The sequence below is a fragment of the Aulonocara sp. 'chitande type north' Nkhata Bay genome, linkage group LG7 (genome assembly GCF_057382095.1).
Source record: "Aulonocara sp. 'chitande type north' Nkhata Bay isolate Kocher_YH1m ecotype deep benthic linkage group LG7, A_spYH_male_GT1.1, whole genome shotgun sequence".
NCBI classification, from domain to species: Eukaryota; Metazoa; Chordata; class Actinopteri; order Cichliformes; family Cichlidae; genus Aulonocara; species Aulonocara sp. 'chitande type north' Nkhata Bay.
The window spans coordinates 43866700-43887600 of record NC_141350.1 but is presented as its reverse complement, the minus strand read 5'-3'; the positions used below and the strand labels follow the sequence as shown (position 1 = coordinate 43887600).

Here is a 20901-nt window from a genome sequence, read left to right as displayed (position 1 = left end):
CAACCGCAGTACACAAACCACAAATGTACAAAACATGAGTTTTACAAATAATATTTGCTACAAAACAAACAAAAAACCCCCAAAAACTGCGAAGCTCAAGTTTGATGTAAGTTACTAAAAGGTGAAGAGATTTAAAAGCATACTTGAAAACGCATTTTCTTATTTTTCTTAAAGGGGCAATGCAGTTTAACATATATGGAGCATGAGACAGATGTGCAGCACATAGTATATAGCTGTTGCCTATTTCCAACACGTTTCCCTTGTTGGGCTTTTACATTCACAATGCACAAACAAAATGACAACATTCAATTACGTAAAAGCACCTGTGTGACACTATACATATGAAGTTAACAGTGTAAAAACGAAGAGAGGGAGACTGAAAGAGAAATGAAAATGATTTCCAATGTATGGATGCTTGTATACAGTTTTTCTCTTCCTGGTGACCCTTAAGGCTGCTTTGTGCATAAATGTGAGGATGGGGATGTGTTTCTGGGTGAAATTGGACAGTATGTCTCCAAATTGTTGCTGTTACTTTGAGCGCATGCTGCTGATAACGCTTCTGCACATGAAACGCAAACCAAATGATTCATAAATCAAATATCAGAAATGTTTTGCTTTGATACATGCAGCGTGTACTTGAGCTGCTCGAGTCGCAGCGGGACTGACAGCCATCAGCAAAACTCCCATTAGTTACGCACACATGTAGCCTGTGCACATGTGTGTGCCTCTGATAACACAATCTACCCACTCCAAGCTGAAAGCTCCGCAGCACCATGGGTGTCAATGCAGGGGGGCGGCAGGCTGCGTGCGCGTGTCCCACGGCCGTTTACGTCATTAATGAGCACTTAGTCAAAAGGAGGGGTTTCAACATGTGCACAAAAACAGAGAAGACGCTCAGCGGCACGCCTACAAAGTTTTGGGTACATTTGAGAATTTAAATACCTCTTTGAAAAGAGGAGCTGCACATCAGCAGGTGTGGACCATGGAGGCAATGGACACAAGCATCTCCACCAAGGAGAAGAAGAGGCGCCTTGAACAAAAGTAAGTTCAACTGGGGTAATATTGCACACGAATATGTAAACTGCTGCTAATTGAAACACTTTTTAACCTAAAGATGAATTTCCACGATCAGAATTTCTAAGGTTTTACAATATATTTTTAAAAAAGAACACAAAAAGAAAAGAAAAGTCGTCAGTTTCAGCTCTTTCTTTGCATTTTTGCTGATCACAAGTTAATTACGTATTTTTACATCATAAGAATACTGTTGCTCATATAATAAGTTAGACAATGAATTGCAAAAAATAAATTTAAAAAATCCACTGGTATATTTCCACAACTTCCAGTGCTTTCTGACATTCTGACCTATTTCTCTATTCTGAAAGTTTGCACTCTAACCTACACAACTATTTGAATCATCAGCTTATTCAGCTGCTTCCTGTCAGTAAGTGCTCCTGCATCAGAAACACTCCCTTGCTGACAGCTTTTATTTTCTGTGTGGAACTCAGGAGAAACACATTCACAGAACAAGAGCTTACAGATTAATTATTTACAGCAACTCTATATGTATGAACTGTCAGGAAAGGTTGAGACTGGGCCATCCTGGTGCTGCAGACAGGCCTCCCTGCTCTGTGTGGTTAAAAGGTAGCATCTGGGGGCAAATGATGTAGAAAATACATGACAGACAAAAATACGTCATGATTATTTTTAATATGTTGTTCAAAATACACCATGTTAAGTATTTGGCAGTCATTTCAAACATCTGTGATGACATTGGTTTTGATAACATCTTTAGCCTCCACCCAGCACCACCCTGACTTGAGGGACTTCAAGGGTAGGATAGGTTCAAACTAAGTATGGAAGTCTCTGAATTTCTTTGGTGGAAAAGAGAAATTAAATCATAGCTTCACACACTAAATGACTTCTGCCCCTTGAAGATTCATTTAATCCACATCTCAGGGCAGACCTGATGTCAAAAAGCCAAGACGCAAACTGAACCTTAGGAAACCCATTCTGATAAATGAAAACATCAAATTGACCATAGTGCATAAAAAATGAATTTCTATGACTGTCTGCCTTCAGCTGTGTTTCTGTTTGATCACAGGGTGTTTGTCAACAGAAGCCTGACGCTGGAAAATATTAAATGCTATGGCTTCGACATGGACTACACGCTAGCAAGTAAGTAGAAGCAAAAAAAAAAGTTTAATCATCTTTATTTATTCTATTTGATATTGAGTTATCTGTACTTCTCCTTGCTTTCTGAGGAACATGACTGTGTCTAGCACAGAGAGTCATAGGATTATTATTTACCTACAAATCCTTAAGTTTGCAGTGTTGTGATGATGTCAGCTATACAATGTTTACATTTGATACACTTGGCCAAGAACAGTACAGTTTATGTATAACTGTATAATAATGTCATTTTTACTTTTACTTTAACTTGATTGTTTAATTTATGTTTACTGCACACTTTTAAAAATTGCCACCTATTTATCTATAGTACAATATATAGAGTGTATAATGGTCTAGATACCAACAGGATACCATGTATCCTACCAATAAAGTCATTATTACTTAACAAAGGATAAAACCCTTCCCTGAGCAGAATGAAGTATAAGGTACTTAATCTATATTTGTTCATTTTTAAACTATATTTTGCTTATCATACTTTTTACAGCATGTGTATAAAATATTAAATCACCCTGAAGATGCTACATGTTGTCTTCATTCATAATTTTGAACTCTCTGTGCTGAATTCTTCATTTTAGTTTCTGACTTTCCTTTCAAACAAGCTGCACAACAGTGGATGATTGTGTATTCATGTTTTTGCTGTGTGCATTTCTGCTTGCAGCGTATACGTCTCCCGACTACGAGAGCTTGGGCTTTGAGCAGATACGAGACAGGATGGTGTCCATTGGATACCCTCATGAGATTGTGCGCTACAAGTACGACCACAGCTTCCCCACTCGGTTAGTTCCAAGTCGATTTACGCCACAATGAAGTAGCCAATCAATTCTTCTTATATTTTTTTGTTTGTTCTTGTCTATTATTGATAAACCTTCACCCCTTTTCTCCCCCTCAGTGGCTTAGTGGTTGACACTACATATGGGAACCTCCTGAAGGTGGACTCAAATGGAAATATATTAGTCTGCAGTCATGGCTTTCAGTTCCTCAAAGGGTAAAGTTGGAAACAAGTGAATACAGTAAAGAAAATGTTTGTATAATCTATCTTGTACTGTTTGGAATGATAGAGATCATCGAGGTGAGGACAGGCAGAGAGAAAGAGACAGAAACATAAAGACTAAAACCCAAGCAAGGCTGGGCCAGTTGGATTCAACACACACACACACACACACACACACACACACACGCACGCACGCACGCACACACGCACACACACACGCACGCACGCACGCGCACGCACGCACGCACGCACACACACACACACACACACACACATATATATATATATATATATATATATATATATATATATATATATTATGAAGTAATAATATACACCTCTATATATACCACTAGAGTTAAATTTATATTAAACAATCAAGATGTGATTAACTTATAAACTTTCAGCTTTAATTCAAAAATTACATTACAGTAATTTTTATACACAGTCCCCTATTTTCTGTGACAGAGGGCTCCCTGACAGTTTCATAGCCAGGTGAGGTCCTGGTCCAAGTGCATAACTATATTTGAAACTCTCAACAGGAGGTACAAAGAGCTGTCAGTGCAAGTGAAGAAGGCCATCATCAGACTGAAAATCCCAAATAAACTTCAGGGAAGAAACGTAGCACTTGGTGACATCCATTCTTCTAGACTTTTAGACTTCAGACAGTTACTGACTGCAAAGGATTTTTATTGAAGTATTATAAGCAATTCTTATATATAAAGTAATTTTGGTTTGTTCAATTGCTGTTGAGCCTCTGAAAACAGGGGAATGTGTATGAACATGGCTGTAATTCCATAAACTTGTTTTAAAAAAAATCAAGTCAGCATAAAATTGTTAGATATAGACACAATGTCAACAAACAGTTATCAACATCAGCGGTCTCACTTGTGTAATTAAGTCCCACCTTTTTTTTGTTGTTATAAAAAAAGCAACATCAGGTTTCCTTTTAAATATGAAAATGAGATATTACCTCACTGAATAAACACTGGTTTGCATTGATATCCAACAGACAAGGAAGAAAAAAAAATCTCAAAATTGAGTAGTTTTGTTTTGGCCTTTATATTGTCTCACTGAAATGGCTGTCAACTTCTTCTTTTTTGCTTGTAAATCGCAGCAGTCAGTACAAGCAAGTGAGTTCAAAGCTAAGAATTTACACAAACTAGATGTAAATTCACGCACGTTTGCAAAAATGTTTTTGTTTCTCTGCAGCCAGTCAGTGCATCTGGGTTGTTAACATTGATCCGTGTTATCATTTTGTGCCACAGTAAAGACATTCACAAATATTACCCAAACATGTTCATCCAGAGAGACGACACTGATCGCTTTTACATCCTGAACACTCTCTTCAATCTTTCAGGTATAAAATCCTGCACTCTGCTATACTTTGTGTAAATTTTGTTTAGCGTCTTTGCTTTTCTACAATTTTTCAAATTTTCCTATGCATTATAAACAATTTACGATTTATATGCACCCTGCAGAGACTTATCTCTATGCCTGCCTGGTTGACTTCTTTACTGGATGTACCAGATACACAAAGTAAGTCACATATTTTATCCATATTATATTAAACTATCATCCCACCAAGACTTGGAGAAATATTCACTGTTGAATAAACTCTTTGTCCCTTCCATACCTGTGTTAAACTCTTCCAGCCTCCTGAAAGGTTTCCAGCACGGTGACTTGCTAATGTCGTACAGAAGCATGTTCCAGGATGTTCGAGATGCCGTGGACTACACTCATGATACGGTGAGTTCACAAAACCCGCCAAAGTGCAACGTTAAACACAAAGAAAATGTGTGGACTTCTCAAAATTACAAAATGTTCAAACTGTTTTTTAGGGATCCTTGAAAGAATTAACTACCAAGAATTTGGAGAAATACGTTGTCAGAGATGTGAGTAAACTGAAAAGATTATCAGTCTGAGTTTATGTTAGCAGACTGAAACACTGAAAGTATAAATGTTTACAGCCAAACCTCCCTGTGCTCCTCACCCGGATCAAAGAGGTGGCCAAGGTTTTCCTCGCCACTAACAGTGACTACTACTACACCGAGGTGAGTGTGCCATGACTAAAACCTTCCAACTACAAAGGAAAATCAATGCCCCCATCGTCAGCTACACCTTGCTATTACTAGGTTGGACCCCTTTTTCCTTCAGAATTGCCTCAATTCTTTGTGGCATATATTCAACAAGGCCCTTCCTCGGAGAACAAATTCTGAGTCTGAATGTTGAAGCCAAAAGTTTGAGATACTGTTTCCTTTATGGCTCAAAGTAGTCTGGCTTCTCTGGGTTCTGGCACAGCTAAACGCACTGAGTTGCTGCCATGTGATTGGTTGATTAGATATTTGCATTAACAAGCAGTTGAATAGGTAGACCTAATGAAGCGGCCTGTTAATGTTTATGAGATCATTGTAAATGATCATTCTGCCTTTTAAATCATTCTAACTGTATATTTTACACTTTACCTTCTTCATCAAGGTCATCATGACATACCTGCTGGAAAGTAATGTGAAGGTAAGGCATCTTCAACTGTGGTTGGACTTTCTGTCCTCTAAAGAGAATCATGAGAATGACATTTAAAAAAAAATTTTTTTCCTTCCAGCCTGGAAGCCCCAGAAAGAGCTGGCGCTCGTATTTCGACCTTGTCGTTGTGGACACCAAAAAGCCGCTGTTCTTTGCAGAGGGGACTGTGCTGAGACAAGTGGACACGGTGTGAAAGAGTGTTTGAAGAGTTGCATCACAATGTTGAGCATCAACAGTTTCCAGTAATCTGTTTCCTTTTTATACACAGAACACAGGAAAGCTTCACATCGGGACATACACCGGTGACCTCCAGCATGGAACAGTCTACGCAGGAGGTGAGACAGCACTGAGTTTTCCTTCGACTATTTTGTCCTTATTAGTAACGTTCAATTCTGTTCAGTTCAGCTGCTTAACTTGTGTTTTCTGGTTACAGGATCCTCAGACATTGTTTGTGATCTGCTGGGCGTCATAGGCAAGGACATCCTCTATGTCGGAGATCACATCTTTGGCGACATCCTGAAGTCTAAGAAGAGACAGGGCTGGAAGACTTTCCTGGTCGTTCCTGAGCTCACCAAAGAGCTGCAAGTGTGGGAGGAAAGGAAAAGTAAGAACAATGATCCACTCGTTGTGTGCTGTTTTACTGTTGTGTCATGGTTTTGATGCAATACTTGGTTTTTCAGATATCTTTGAGGAGCTCAAGTGTCTTGATCTCTACTTAGCTGAACTTAACAAGTGAGTCTATTTTTTGTTTCGGTATATTTCCTGTAGATATGTTTAGATTTGAAAGGCACTCAGATCTGCAGTTTTTAGATCGGTGAGCTTTACCATTACTATAATTTAAAATAGTTAAACCCAATGAAATAATCAACATGTTCTCATAAGGTGCAGGGTTCTATATGTGGCTAGCAGGTGGAGCACAAGCACCCACAAGCCCCAGTTTTGGAAAAAAAAAATCCCATCTTGTGTCATGAATAGATGGGATAGACTAACATTTTATTCAGTAACCATATGTAAGATTTTAAATGTTTTATTAATTCATGCATTTTTACTGGAAATTAAACAAGTTTGTTGATGTTTTGCAGCTCTTGAGATTCCAAACGAGAGAACTCTTCGCTGCGTATTTACTCACTAACACTAATGCTGATAAGACTTGCATTTGATTTTTCATTTCCTACATGTGACACAGTTAGATAAAGTGACATAGCACGTGTTCATTTTTCTATATGTGTCTTTTGAAGGCACCCAGACACCACCAGTCAAGAATATCGTGACATCGGTTCCATTCATATGAGAATGAAGGTGAGCTCTGCACACCACAACACAGTATTTTAAACATTTCCACACCTTAGTTGTGGATGCGCGTAAAGTTCAATGCATTCGTACAACCTACACTGTACCTTCAGCTGGTATTAGAAATGCTTTTTTGGATTCAAATTCTGCCTCATTCTCTGTATGTTGAAAGCTCAAAGTCCTGCATGGGAGCTAAATTATCACCACCATGAAATAAATATGTCTCATATGTCCTGAGATATACCTGGAATACGTTTTATGTCATTTTAAATGCATAAATGCACTTCTAAAATTTACCACTACGATAGCAATGCTTCACTATTGTAGCAGAAGAAAACCCAAATGTGTCTGTGCAGCATAACTGTCGTTCAGCAGCATTACAGTTCACTTCACCACTTTGACAGTGTTTCTATTCCTTCGCTCTACATATGGTTAAAACTACACTTTTTAAAGTATTGAGTAACTTTCCACAGTCACCGAGTTGCAGCACTAGTTGGCACAAGTCACCCATAGTGTTAAGGTTCACAGAATAAGTGTATTTTTTAATAGTAAATACAGGTGTTGGCATGTTAACAGTACGGAAGACATAAAATTGCCTTCGATGTTGAAATCATGTGCTGATTTGTATTTTATGGAAACTGTTCGGAGTCTGTTTACAATCCCCGATTACACTGACACGCCCAGTACCATAGACTGTATGAAAAAGATGGAACAGAGTCCACCAAAGGCTGTTCAAAAGTGGTAGCGAGGAGCAAAAGGTGAGTTTGGCTACAAAAAAACCTGAGGATGTAACTCATTCGTGTGTCATACTGAAGGATACCCAATCTTTCCATAAACCAGACCATAATCAACTTTTCAGTATGACTTAAAACTTATAACCATGAGTGTTAACAATAAAAGTGTTTGCTGAGGTCATAAATCAAGTGAACAGGGAGTCATGTTACAATAGACTTTTATACATTCTGACTTGTAGCCAGCTGGTGGTGATGCCCCCTGCTGGCCTTTGGAAAAAATACAGGTTTAAGGCACCTCAAAATATGCTTTAGTTTTCAGACCCTGAGGTTGTGTCTAGCTTTCATATACAGTCTACTGCTAAAAGGACAGAATAAAAGAAAACAGTACAAAAAAGTTTATGGTTAAAATGAAGCTGTTTTTGAACAAGAAATCATCCCTGAATGAGCAAGAATGAACATGCTCCTGGAATGTGTCTCTCATGCCAGAGACTTGAACTGTACACTGACACATTTCCTCTGTGGAAATTTACCATCCATGGACACTCATGGTGCAACATGATTTCCAACACAACAGCAACTGCACTCTGCTATGAAAACTGTAGAAGGACAGTAACACTAATGACCGAGTAACAGATAATATCTGTGGTCTCCAAGACTGCAGGGAAACCTCTGCACGCTCCTGAGCGTAACACGAATCTCCTTAAAACAACACGTCAGAGGTAGATTATGACTTTTGACTCCCTCTGTCTATAAGAAGTCTATTCCCAAAAAAGTAAACTTTCTTAGAATTAAATTGGACTAAGCAGGAAGTCAGATTGGTATATTTTCACTCATCAACATTTAAAATGTTCGATGTGATGTGTGCCATTAAGCCACTGCATTGTTTATTTTATACTTGCAGTTGCTGACCTACAGGATGGACATGTCATATGGCCAGATGGGCAGCCTCCTGCGCAGCGGCTCCAGGCAGACGCTGTTCGCCAGCCAGCTCATGCGCTATGCAGATCTGTACTCTTCCTCCTGCCTGAATCTGATGCATTACCCCGTCAATTACCTCTTCATGGCTCCTCCAGTCCTGGTCAGCCCTCCTCTTTGGTCAAACATCACAGAAAGGAGATGTTTGTCTCTTTCATCATTTATCCTGAGAGTCTTTTTTTTTTCTCTCTCAGATGCCCCACGAGGTTGTTTCTGAGGCATCTCCAGACTTTGTGTCATCGCCGCTTACTCTCAACAGCTATCCTCTCACAAACAAAAACTGAGGTAACAGATCTTTATGATAAACTGTATTTCTTCTCTACATTTGTTCATGTTAAAAAGTTCACAAGTAGTTCATTTGTTTCTTCCATTGCAGTGACGGCAGAGTCAGACTCAGGGATGAAGAAGCTACAGAGTAATGTGCATCTTCTTGTCATTAACATTTCACACACTGAAGACGGCTGCTTGTACCCGTGCACACATGAAGGGTTTATTGTAAACCTAAGGTGCACACACTAGCACGAAATTAACTTACTGCTCCACATGCACGCTGACAGTTTAGGATTTCAAACAGAAACAGACTCAGTGTTTTTACTTCTAGTTTTAAAGGTTATGTAATGGTTTATTATTTTTTTTTAAATGTTCAAAAAAAGGAGCTTTACTCCATAATCTGTTGAATTGGTTCAATAAAACATTCATAAAATCCGTTTTTATTGTTCTCAATGAAGTAAAGCTCCTAAATAAGCATATAAATCAGTTTTGTCTAAGAGAGATAAATAATATTCAGAATTTTTTTTGTAGTTGTTGCAATCACAGTTTTTAGATGTGATTTTTCACACAAAAATATAAGTATTATTATTTTAAAGCTCAGCAACAGATCGTTTAAACTAGGAGGCAAAATCTTAAAAATATAGCAATATAGCATACTTTAGGAAAAATAACGTGTAGTTAAAGATTTTACTTTCTGCATTAAAGTTTTTGTCCAGTGGGTGGCGCCTGATCACCTCTGCAGCCCACCTGAGGATTGATTCCTGTGTGGTTGAATGAGTTTATTTTTATACCCACAACAAACATATTGAATAGTTTTATCTCCTTAAACAAATATTTAATCTTCCAAAAAGCTCTCATCACTTTTATACCAGAAACATTTATCTCACAGCTGTTGCAGAAGCTCGTCTTGATCGTTAAACTTAAATAAGTTACATTTATTTTGAATACATGAAAGCAGAAGCAGATGTTAATATCAGGAGCCTCCATCTGGGTATTCATTCATCATGGAGAGCACCAACATAAACAGATGTGACGCAATCCATGAGCAAACACCTAAACACACTCACAAATATGTGTGGCTCTGCAGGACACAGGGCACCTGGACATTTAGCATTTGTTCTCCTTCTGTATCTCAGGAACACACACGCACACACACACACACTTTCTCTCCGTTGTTACTGTAGGATTTCCGCGCTCATGTGTGATTGTGGAGGAATTTTCTATCAGAGTGTCACGATGGTGAAAATGGTGAAATCCTTTACCATCAGTGACGCTTCACTCTGGAGCCAAACTTCAGCTTCACAGTGATGTGCTGATCGTGTTATTTTATTTTATTTATTAATTACTTAGAGCATTAGTAAAGATGATGTGTGTGAAGAGATTAAATGTGAATCTAACTTAATCTAAAGTCATCATTGTTTTAAAAATATTTCAAACTTTCAGCTGCTTTAAGATTAACACAGATGAACTCTTTTGCGTTTTTTCGCTGCTTGCTTCAGATTGTTTTCAGATAAGCCACGAGAGGTAAATCCAATGCTCAGTTTTCAATCCCTCCTCCTCCTCCTTGTCAAAACAGGCACATAAACATTTCCTTGATGATTTCACTTCTTGTATCGGGGCTATTTTGGTTTATTTGGATTTCTGCCTGCCCATTGTCTGTTGGTCACCCGTGTTTATTGTTGCTGTTTCTTGAGTCATTGTGTTCGCTTTGCCCTGTTGTATTTTCTCACCTGCACAAATCAGCTGATCGCTTCTGTTTAATCTGCTTTTGAATGAATGCATTTTGTGAGAATAACCCACACTCGGCGTCCGCTGCTATTTGATGTTCAGTGAAACTAAAGCAGGCTCTGATGATCAGTTTGTCGCTGTGGTAAATTTTCATTTCATCATTACAGTTTTTCTCAAATGCTAAAACACATGTCACAAACGTTACCACCAGGTCCCCCAATGTCTAAACACAACACCCTTCTCTAAAGCTACATAAACACAACCACACCTTCCCACTGCAAAACTCAAACTCCCACACCAAGAGAGCAGCTCGAAGCTGTCAAAACTGTAAACACTATACACAGCATTACACACTACAGCAAAACTATTGAAAACACAATGCCCAATTTGTGAGAAGGTTCTTTGTTTCATAACTGCCAATGCATATTTTAGAAACTATACAGTAACGGATCGTCGTAGATCTCTGCAGAGGATTAGGCATTTAGATTTGTGAGTTTCATATGAGTAGTATAAATCTATAGAAAATCCTGCATGTACGTACACTACTGTAACACAACTCAATGCAAAAACAGAATCTATTGCACACAACAGTAATCTTGAAAACATGAACAGGGTGTGAAGTTTTTTTATTTACGTTATTCACACCACACACACACCACAATCACTGTGCGGCATCATGTCGCTGAGCTGTTGCTCGCATCTCGTCAGTAATGATGGTGCGAGGTTGTCTTGCTCTCCCTCCTGGACCTTCTCCTCTCCCATGTTGGTCTTCTCCTCTTCCTCGTTGGTCGCTCCTCTTCCTCCTCTCATTTGAACTCCTCTTCCTCATTGGCCTGCTCCTCTTCTTCCAGGGCCAGCTCTTCTCCCTCCTCTGCATCAAATTCCTCTTCCCCTGACTCTGCCTTCATCCATTGTGTTTGTTTGGACTCTTCAGCATACTGTGCACTCTGAACTTGCTTTTACATGTGGGTACAGCATTAGCAACAAGTGTCTTCAATTTTGAGTCATTGTGTGTAGTGAATGACGCCAGGTGTGTTCCCTGTGTTCAAAGATTGGTGACTGTGGCAATCATTTTGCATCACATGGGCTTTCATTTGAGAATATGAGCAGAGTTGTTTTGCAACATGTGTTTTAGCAAGGAAAAATGTGTTTAGATTTATGAGTACAGAGGGTTGTGTTTTGTGAATTGTGTCTTCATGTGACATGTGTTTATGGTACTGGAATATGGTGGCTACATTTGGTAAATGTGTTTAGACTACTGGTCATTTGGGTTACAGGATTGGCTTTTGTGTTTTAACATTTGAGAAAAACTGTAATCATTTATCACATCAGCATAACGAGCATTTTGTGATTGTGTCAAATTCACTAGTTGCCTCTGCACTACAGCGCCTGTCCTTTGGATGGCATTAAACTGCCTCTCTGCAGCAGGGATGAATCTTTGAAGAGGGTTAAATGATGGGCACGGTCAGCACATCAGCAGAGAGGCTGTGCATCTTCATTTATCTCTCAGCAAAGAAAAGAGCCGAGAGAAACGACAAGTTTTGCTTTTCTTTTCAAATGTACCAGCTCCCATTTTTAATATGAAAATAAAGCATTGCTTCCTGTTTCAAATATTTTGAAAGTTGCTGAAATACAAAAGAGATTATATAAAATAGGAAACTTGTTCCCTGCCAAAAATACAATAATTTCCTTTTTAGACTTGTCCAAAAATCAGACTAACATACAAATCTACCCTACGCATCACACAATAGCCACCACACCGCTCTCTGATGGGAGAACTGTAAATCACAACTGTTTGTCTTTAAAATAATTTAGCGTCTGATCACTCCTTTAATAGCCTAACTGCTTAAACAGAGGAGGAAGAGGAGTGCCATCAGGATCCAAAATAGGGCCGTGACATTAATAAAGTTTCACACCAGCATTATTTTTGGCAAACAAAATTCACAGCAATGATTTTTATCATGATATTAAAGGAGAACTTGAAACACGAGTAGCCATAATACTGTTGGTGAAATCCATTAAAACACGTATATGTTCTGTGTTTTGGGGGGAAATGAATGTGACTCAAAATCCAAGTGCACAGACGTGGTGAAAGAGTCTGTGGTTATGAATTTCTAAAAGCATATAATGGGAACAATTATGCAAATATTTTACAATATATGCAACATGTGTATTACTGCCACAGTTTAGATGTATTTTATCATCAGTCAGGGTTAACATGGCACCCCGGCTGAACGATGACAGCATGTCTGCTCTCCAGAGAGCTCATCACACCGTCGAAGCATCCAGAACCTGCTGTTTGATTTAAACACAGTGGCTAATGTGCTTTTGGTTGGAGGCCTTTCTGAACTGTTTGTTGCATTTATTAGAATGTGAAAAATGTCACCACACTGAATGGCTTTGCAAAGTGTGAAAATGCCAAAGAAATCGTTAATAATTCCAGTTATTTGCTTTGTTATGCAGCGAAAGCAGCATCACTGCACGAGAGTGAAAATGTATGGAATGCCAAAGTGGTTTTAGATCTGAGCCTACAAATAAGATACTATTGTTCACAACAAACTAAAAAAAATCATATTTTATTTCTTGTTCATCATCTACTTTGCAAACGGAAGGTTCAGTGAATATAAACATTTAAAAATAAATTGTGCTTACTTACACTAAAACAAATGGAAAGTCTTGGAGGTGTAATTTGAAAGTTACTGGTGGTTTTTACTGCTCCGGCCCACTTACAGTCAAACTGGGCTGTATAAGGCCCATGAAGTCAGATGAGTTTGACCCCCTAATGTTTGCCATATGAATTTCAAACCTAATGATTTTCACTTTGTTGATCCTATGCCTTTGCTGGGTCATTGTTTGCATTTACAAACATTTTTCCTCACTGCGTGTGAAGCTCTGAGTGTTTTCCCCGTCTTCCACTTGACTGGATAGTCTACACCAAGTGAAATTTAAACCCAAATATATACTTTTATTTTTTCCACGACACAATAACACCGATACGGTTCACACGTACTCACAATAGTTGATTATTTAAGGCAGGATTTCTGCCATCTTTCTAAACTTTCTAGTTTCCTCTCAAATTAAAAATGGAGTTCTGTAAGTTTTGCAAAATAAATAAATAAATAAATGTTTTTAATAAATGCAACACAATTTTGCAACAAGATCCAGAGCGAAAATCTGTTTGTGCATCAAAACTGTCGAAGCTGTAAGTGCACCCTGCTAAACCGTCCGTTTAAGGCCTGCAGGGATTTCAAAGTTTAGGTACAAAAACTGACAATTTTCATGTTTTTTTTCCACCCTCTACTTTCTAGACTTTGTCACTGGAGTATAAAGGGCAATTTATATTTTTATGAGAATGCTGCATCTGCTGTGCAATCGTGTGGTTTCATTTAAACCCATCATTTTGCAAAAAAAATAAAAAACTGACAAAGATGTAAATTTAACTGACTTTATTTAGAGAGAGGGTGACAGAAGAACATGACAGCAGATTAATGGGAAAGGTTTCACAAACCTGTTAAATAAATTATTTAAAAGAAATACACATTTACTTGGTTTAAGATCAATTATATAAATGCATCACATAATTTAACTTGTTTTTTTCCCCCCTTTTCAAAAATGTACATTACCAAAAACTAAATCAAACACATTAACTCGTGAGCAGTAGCTCCAAAAATAAATGACAAACAAAACAAGCACAGCGTTTGCTCTGTAATTGAGTTCATGTAATCATTTAATTAGCTTCTCTTGCCTGGAGTTTAACCGTGCATTCTCTGATTGAGGTTTTAAGCTGCTCAAAAAGCACTGCTGACATGTTGGGTTTCACTGCAGGATACTTGCTGCTCTATGCAGTCAGATAGCTGCAGAAGCACCACCGTCCCCCATTCCACACATTCCAGGATTTCCCAGCAAGCATTGCAAGCAAGCCTAAACAAGTCACGTTCTTTACTCAGGAAGAATTTCACACAGTCAAGTGACTGAAGCCTGCTTTTGTTTTCCCTCTGGTGAGCAATCAGAAAGACCCACCTTTACATCTGAAACACCTCTGTCACCGTTTAAAATGTATTATTACTATCATACGTTTTCTTTTTTGTCTTTTTTTTTCCTTGTTCCTTTCTGGAGAGACCTAATGAGATTCTATAAACCAGCTTTACTACACAGTCACAGCAAACCTTCTTTTCACCTGAAACCTTTTACTGCAGCGGGGCAATCTGTGCCCCAAAATATGCTTCCTGTCTGTTTTTAATAATACCTTGAGTCCTTCTCCAGCAGCTTGTAACAGCAACTGGACTGTGGTTAAACATTTCCACCCAGAAAGGTCCGCTGACAGTCATCAAAACAAACGTCTTTGCTCTCCTACTTCAGGGTTCAAACACGAGGCACACACGCACGCACACAGGAGCAGTGACACCTAATCTCGACACGGAAAGAGAAGGAAGAAAGAAAATAAAGGGAAGGCAAAAGGCAAGAGGGTGAGAGGGCCTTGCTCCCTACATTCCTCACAAACGTCCCCTCCCCCCATCGACCTGCTACCACCGAGGATGCTCAGAAAGAAAGAAACCCCCCACATACATTGACCTCCCACCCCTCCTCCTTTTCTTTTTCATCTGCTTATTTTACCCCAACATCCATGCTCACCATCTCATTGACAACAGAACACCATGAAGAAAAAAGGTAGAAGTCTGATAAGAAGAGAAAAACTTGATTGTTTAATCATTTTAACATAAATAAACTGCAGTGTCCGCTTTTACTTCAAATCCATCTACAGTTGTGTGTGTGGTTTTTTTTTTAAGTTAAATTCACACTTTGTTTGGCGCCTGATGGAAATATGTGATGATTTCCATCACAAGCTTGACCCCTCCTAAAAAAAGAAAAACCCAACTGTACCATATGTGTCTTCTTTACTTCATGTGCCTCATTTGTGAACCATTACCCAAAACTCTGGTCACAAGGACTTATGTCAGCCTAGAAAATGTGTGTAAACTCTGCTCTGTAAATACAGTACTAGGTAAACAGCTTAGGAGGCTTTCTGCCTCTACCTGCCATCAGACACTGGCTTTACTTCTACACAAGCTCGTCTGAAGCGAGCCCTTTAAGCACCGGTTTTAGTGTGAACTGAGGCCAAATGCTATGACAATACTATTGCACTGCTAGAATGGATGGTACAGTAGTGCAACATTGTCAAAGCAGCTGACCTCAGCATGTGTCAGCACGTGGACATGGGGTGGGGGTGGGGGGGGGGGGGGGGGGGGTGGGGGGGTTACAGCCATTCTTCACAGCCAAACTCCAATTACGCTTAAATAAGAAGCAAAGGTGTTATTTATAACAAAACAAGAAGGTGGGTGTTGAAATGCAAATTTACCTGTCTTCTTCCATGTGGCTGATAACGTCTGTCGAGTGTGGACTTAAGTCTACAGGTTTCCGTGCAGCAGGAGACACAGTTGCATCACATTTAAGCACACCCGGGGGAAAAAAAAAAAAAAAAAAAAAATCTCTCCACACGCAGGTTAAGAGTTAAGGCAGTAAAGGGAGGTTTGAGTGTCTGTTTCATCAGCCAATGCCCTTTTAATATTGCACTGCTCATCTCAGTGTCCAGTAGTGCAACAGAAAAAGGGCAGTGGACAACAACATGGACACAATCAGCCTCCACTGCACATACTGACTCAACTACCCACCTTGTTTTCTCAGCCCTGCAACAAACAGTCGCTTAAATCACACAAATGAATTAAAACACACACACACACACACACACACACACACACACAGTTGGATCAGAAAAAAAAAAAAAAAAAAGAGGGAAAAAAAAGTAAAGTTAGTTTGCAAACTAACTAAATTAAACCGGAAACAAATTGTTACTTCTGCACAAAGTCATGGGTTTAGCTCAAAAAAAGTTCAGCCCTGCAAGCGTGCATGTCCTGGAAACAAAAGTTAGGATGTCACAGATTAACAGTATAGCTTTTCAGCTGAGGAGTTAAATGAACTTCCCAAATTAAACAGCATTGGTTACTCTCACCCTGGGAGAATGGGAATTTCCCAGCATGTGGGCCCATACTATTCTCTCCAGTGAATGACATGCATTCTAATTTTGGTGGAGAAATGGGAGGTTGGAAACAGGGGAGGGGACACACACACACACACACACACACACACACACACACACACACACTCTCTCTCTCTCTCTCTCTCAAAGGATTCAAAGAGCCAGGGCTGATAATGCCAAACTATAAAAACACATTTTAAAAATAAATAAATATTAGTTTTGTGCAAAACGAACACATGGTGGGGGAAAAATTGAGCTAAATTATTTAACATATTCAAACTGAAAAAAAGTTTGCATCAATACAGGAAAAAATTAGTAAACTGTAGCACTCCCTGGAAATAAAAGTGAAGCAAATCCTGCAAGTTTACACAATGGGTGCGCAGTTACACAACGTACAGAATCTATAGCATGACAGGAAAGAGGCGTTGCAAGCGTCCAGAACACAGCGTAGCTTCCTCATTCCTCAGACATCTGACGATTCCTATAAATACACCTCAAGGTGTTCCTCTCCCCCCCACCCACCCCTTTTTTCTTCCCCCCTTTTTTTACCTGTTCTTGGGAGCTTTATCCGCCATACATCTCTGTGAGCGGCCTATACGCCATCTAGAAGCGCTGGCTTTGCTGTGCGAGCCACTCCGGCCAGCTCTCACAAACCCACAGAACCATACTGACGACTTGTTAGATTGCACAACAGCATATAGGCTGCACTAAACGTACGCACACGCTAGCACCGTGAAAATGTCCCCCCCCCCACCCACCGAACCCCCCTCGGAGAGACCCACCGCACTAAGATAACGGCGCGATAAGGTGGAGGACGCGGGGTGTCTGTCCACAAGGCGTTAAATCGTGTCCTGATCAAGTTTTGAAACGAGCTTCCAGATGCGCAGCGCGCGGGATTCACTCAACTCTTATCGCCGTTTTGCTCCTTTAGGTCACAGAAACAGGAAAATCTTCGTATCTCGACCTTTGCAACTTCCAAGTTTGCACTGAGCTCCTGACAATTTACGCACACAAAAAAGAAAAGATTTTAAAAATAAATAAATAAAAATCAGCTACAACTCATCGTGGCCAACCTCCCCCTCCTCCACCTTCTCCACCTCCATAACCTCCTCCTCCAAAATCATGAATAGTATCAAGCCAGGGAGGGACAATCCGTTATGGGCAAAAAAAAAAAAAAAAAAAGAGAGAGAAAGGGGGGGGGGGGGGGGAGAAAAGGGAAAAAGTTGTCCATAAAACAAAGAAAAGCAGCCCTCTCCACAAACCACACTTCGCGTTCCGCTAGTTTGAGGATTCGAGCCGTCATCCTGCGAGGCTGCGGGTGGATACGGATCAAATCTGCGGAGCTCGGAGAGTCAGAAAAAATCGCAAGTCTTCCATGCACAAGCACACGGCCTCGCAGACCCGGACTCCATCTTTGACTACTTGACATTCAGAGCCTGCCGGAGCAAATTCCTCGTTTGCATGCCTCCCGCTGATTGGCCTCTTCTTGCGCTAGTCTTTGCTATATGATGCGCCATTGGTTTGGTTTCGGCGTGTTCGACATTTTCAGCGCGCACGGGATTGGCTGCGGGCGTGGAAGCGTCACAGCGTACAACGAATACCTGATTAAATGTTTCCCATTCACAAATTTCTCATCATCTGCCCCGCACATTATCTGGATACTTAATCACTAATTATTGCGTTTACTGCGTGGCGCACAAACCTTTTGTGCGCTTATAAAGGAGATTATGGTTGGTGTGTAATTGGTCTCTGAGGGGACAGTAAGCTTCTCATTAGTTAAAATGTGGACTAAGTCCAGCTTATTCTCACGGCTTGGATAGCTCGGATCAGACCATCAGGAGTGACCCAAAATTTAAAATAATCGATTTAATATAATTATGACAGGAAGGCGGAAGTAGTATGTAGTCCATAGTGGGCGCCGATATGCAACCTTTATTAAAAGAAATTAGAATAATAAATTCAACTTGGACAGGCTTTAAACCACTAGTTTAAAGCCTGTCCAAGTTTTTCTTTTAAAGAATATCCATAATTAGCCTGTATGGATCAGCTTGTGAGGGGTCAATGCTTGGATCGGATCACACGGTGCTGGAGGCGGACCTACTGGGCGCCTCGGCCCCTCGCAGAGCTTTGATTGACGCACAGAGAGGAGTAGCGGGCTGTGAAATTTGGCATTCCTGGCCAGAGGAGCTGAAATAATGGCATTATCCAGTGGGAGAGGGCCCACTTTTTACTCCCCACACACCCACCCGACTCTAGCCCACTCAGAAGGGATCTGATTGTGCAGCCAGTCGGCAAAATATGTTTGATGTAAGGCGAGGCATGATGGATCCGGTGAAGGTTTGGGCCAGTGATGTCCCATCTGAATCCACAGAGAGGCTTTTTTCCCCTCCTGTGACTGTTCGCATGCTGGACCGAGTCCTGTCAACGTTTATTACTACCTCTGAAACTGATCATAAAGACCAATTATGGTATATATATTCTGATTTTATCACTGCTGCTGAAGCCCATTTTCACACATTGTTTCTGTCCTCATTCATAACCAAATAGAAACAGACAGACAGACGTTTTAATGAATCTGATAAATACACCAGGAACACTGGAAATCTGTTTAAAAAACACTGACATGCAATATATGAAAATGAGTGGATCCATATTAGAATATTAGGATCCATATGTATGAAATAGACCTGTTTTTCACATTAAAGAAATTAATTTATTAAAAGGAAATAGACAGTTTCAAAAACAATTTGGAGAAATGAGCTGATTCACTGCTGCTTCAGGCTGGATTTAAAATAAAAATCTGGTTTCACAAGGAGTGAAAATGAATTATTATTATTGCTATTATTAATAAGCATATTTTCAAAAATGTTTGAGGAAAGATTAATGAGTATTTAACAGGATTGACATAATTACTTTTACAAAAAAAACATTTTACTGTTTCAAAGACACAGCAACGACTAATCTATGATACGACTTGATTATTTGTTAAAATGAATTTATATGTATATATTTTGTAAGATTATAAAACTGAATACACTTCATTAGACTCTGTTCACACTTGGTTTACCTTTGGTAAAATAAAAGGAATCAAATTTAGAAAGTACAAAGAGATACTTTCTTTTCAGATTTGTTCATTTAAAATGTGACACAATTACATATTTATATTTTGAAATAAAATAACATCAAACAAAAGGAGATAAAATACATTTATTGATTGGACAATTTAAACCATTTTACAGCTAAACTCAAATCAGGTTTGTGGTCACCAAAGGCTGATTTTCAGCTGTGTTTAATTCAGATATGACGATTTGCATTCTTCAGTTCAGGGAAATCCAGTTGGATTTTTTAATAACTGTAATTTAAGAGATTTACAGAACTGAATAATTTATTCTGTAAATAACAAAGACTAAAACAACATATGTTTTATGATTATTTCAAACATGTGTTTCCTGATTTAAATACAGTGTTTGACTCACATTTACGAGGATCCCACAATTCAACCTTTACATTTTAGGTTTAAACTATAAACTGTTAATAAAGCAAATTTGTTTACAGTTTCTGATAAAGCAGCTATCACTGAAAACACACCAATAATGTCACCGTTCATTTATGCACATATATACTGCAGTTCCTGACACATCTATAAGTTAATTTTACACCTTTTAGGACATTTTATCTACATTTCTGACATTTAGGGCTGATGTTTTCTGAGCTAATTACGTCTGATATAATTTAATAAATAAACCACGAGTTAAAAGGATCAAACAATTCAGTTTTATCAGATTTTTTCAATTATTTTTCTTTTTTTGGTTTAACTTTAAAAAACATTTAGAAGATCAGTATTTCCCAAAACAGAGATAGCTACACCTTAATTAAACTGGTTAATCTAGAGGACATTAAAGAAGGAATACACCTATAGAAACACAGGATGTGGTGCACTCAAATCCTCCTTTCATTAAGCAAATAACAGAAGCAAAAAACATATTTTTAAACATAAAAAAAATGTTTCATTTTTCACAAAATGTTTCTTCTGAGCTCGAGCTTGGGAGAAAATTACCAGCTAAAAGCTAAAAAAAAAGGCCTGACTTTAAACTGCTGCCTGTGTGAGGTGTCATGGGGGTTGAGAAAAGCCTTTTAAACATGGGAGTTATTGTTCCCTCTCTTTT

The 20901-nt window shown here is 39.1% G+C and overlaps 1 protein-coding gene across 4 annotated transcripts in view; it reads left to right on the top strand.

Moving 5' to 3' along the window:
- Positions 1–883: 883 nt before the first annotated feature.
- nt5c2l1 (5'-nucleotidase, cytosolic II, like 1) overlaps positions 884–20901 on the top strand; it is a 42187-nt gene continuing 22169 nt past the window's right edge. Inside the window, exons 1-19 of one of the 4 annotated variants that reach the window (XM_086300574.1) lie at positions 884–1041; positions 2102–2175; positions 2849–2966; positions 3080–3175; positions 4450–4541; positions 4663–4720; positions 4837–4930; positions 5023–5076; positions 5152–5235; positions 5660–5695; positions 5784–5891; positions 5973–6039; positions 6138–6308; positions 6385–6436; positions 6943–7003; positions 8630–8806; positions 8898–8988; positions 9080–9118; positions 14527–15903. In XM_086300574.1, the coding sequence (XP_086156700.1) occupies positions 983–1041; positions 2102–2175; positions 2849–2966; positions 3080–3175; positions 4450–4541; positions 4663–4720; positions 4837–4930; positions 5023–5076; positions 5152–5235; positions 5660–5695; positions 5784–5891; positions 5973–6039; positions 6138–6308; positions 6385–6436; positions 6943–7003; positions 8630–8806; positions 8898–8987 (1491 nt within the window). In that variant the 5' untranslated portion in view covers positions 884–982 and the 3' untranslated portion in view covers position 8988; positions 9080–9118; positions 14527–15903. Of the gene's footprint in view, positions 1042–2101; positions 2176–2848; positions 2967–3079; positions 3176–4449; positions 4542–4662; positions 4721–4836; positions 4931–5022; positions 5077–5151; positions 5236–5659; positions 5696–5783; positions 5892–5972; positions 6040–6137; positions 6309–6384; positions 6437–6942; positions 7004–8629; positions 8807–8897; positions 8989–9079; positions 13369–14526; positions 15904–20901 lie in introns of those variants that run through there. The other 3 variants (XM_086300575.1, XM_086300576.1, XM_086300573.1) reach the window with 3 other exon arrangements.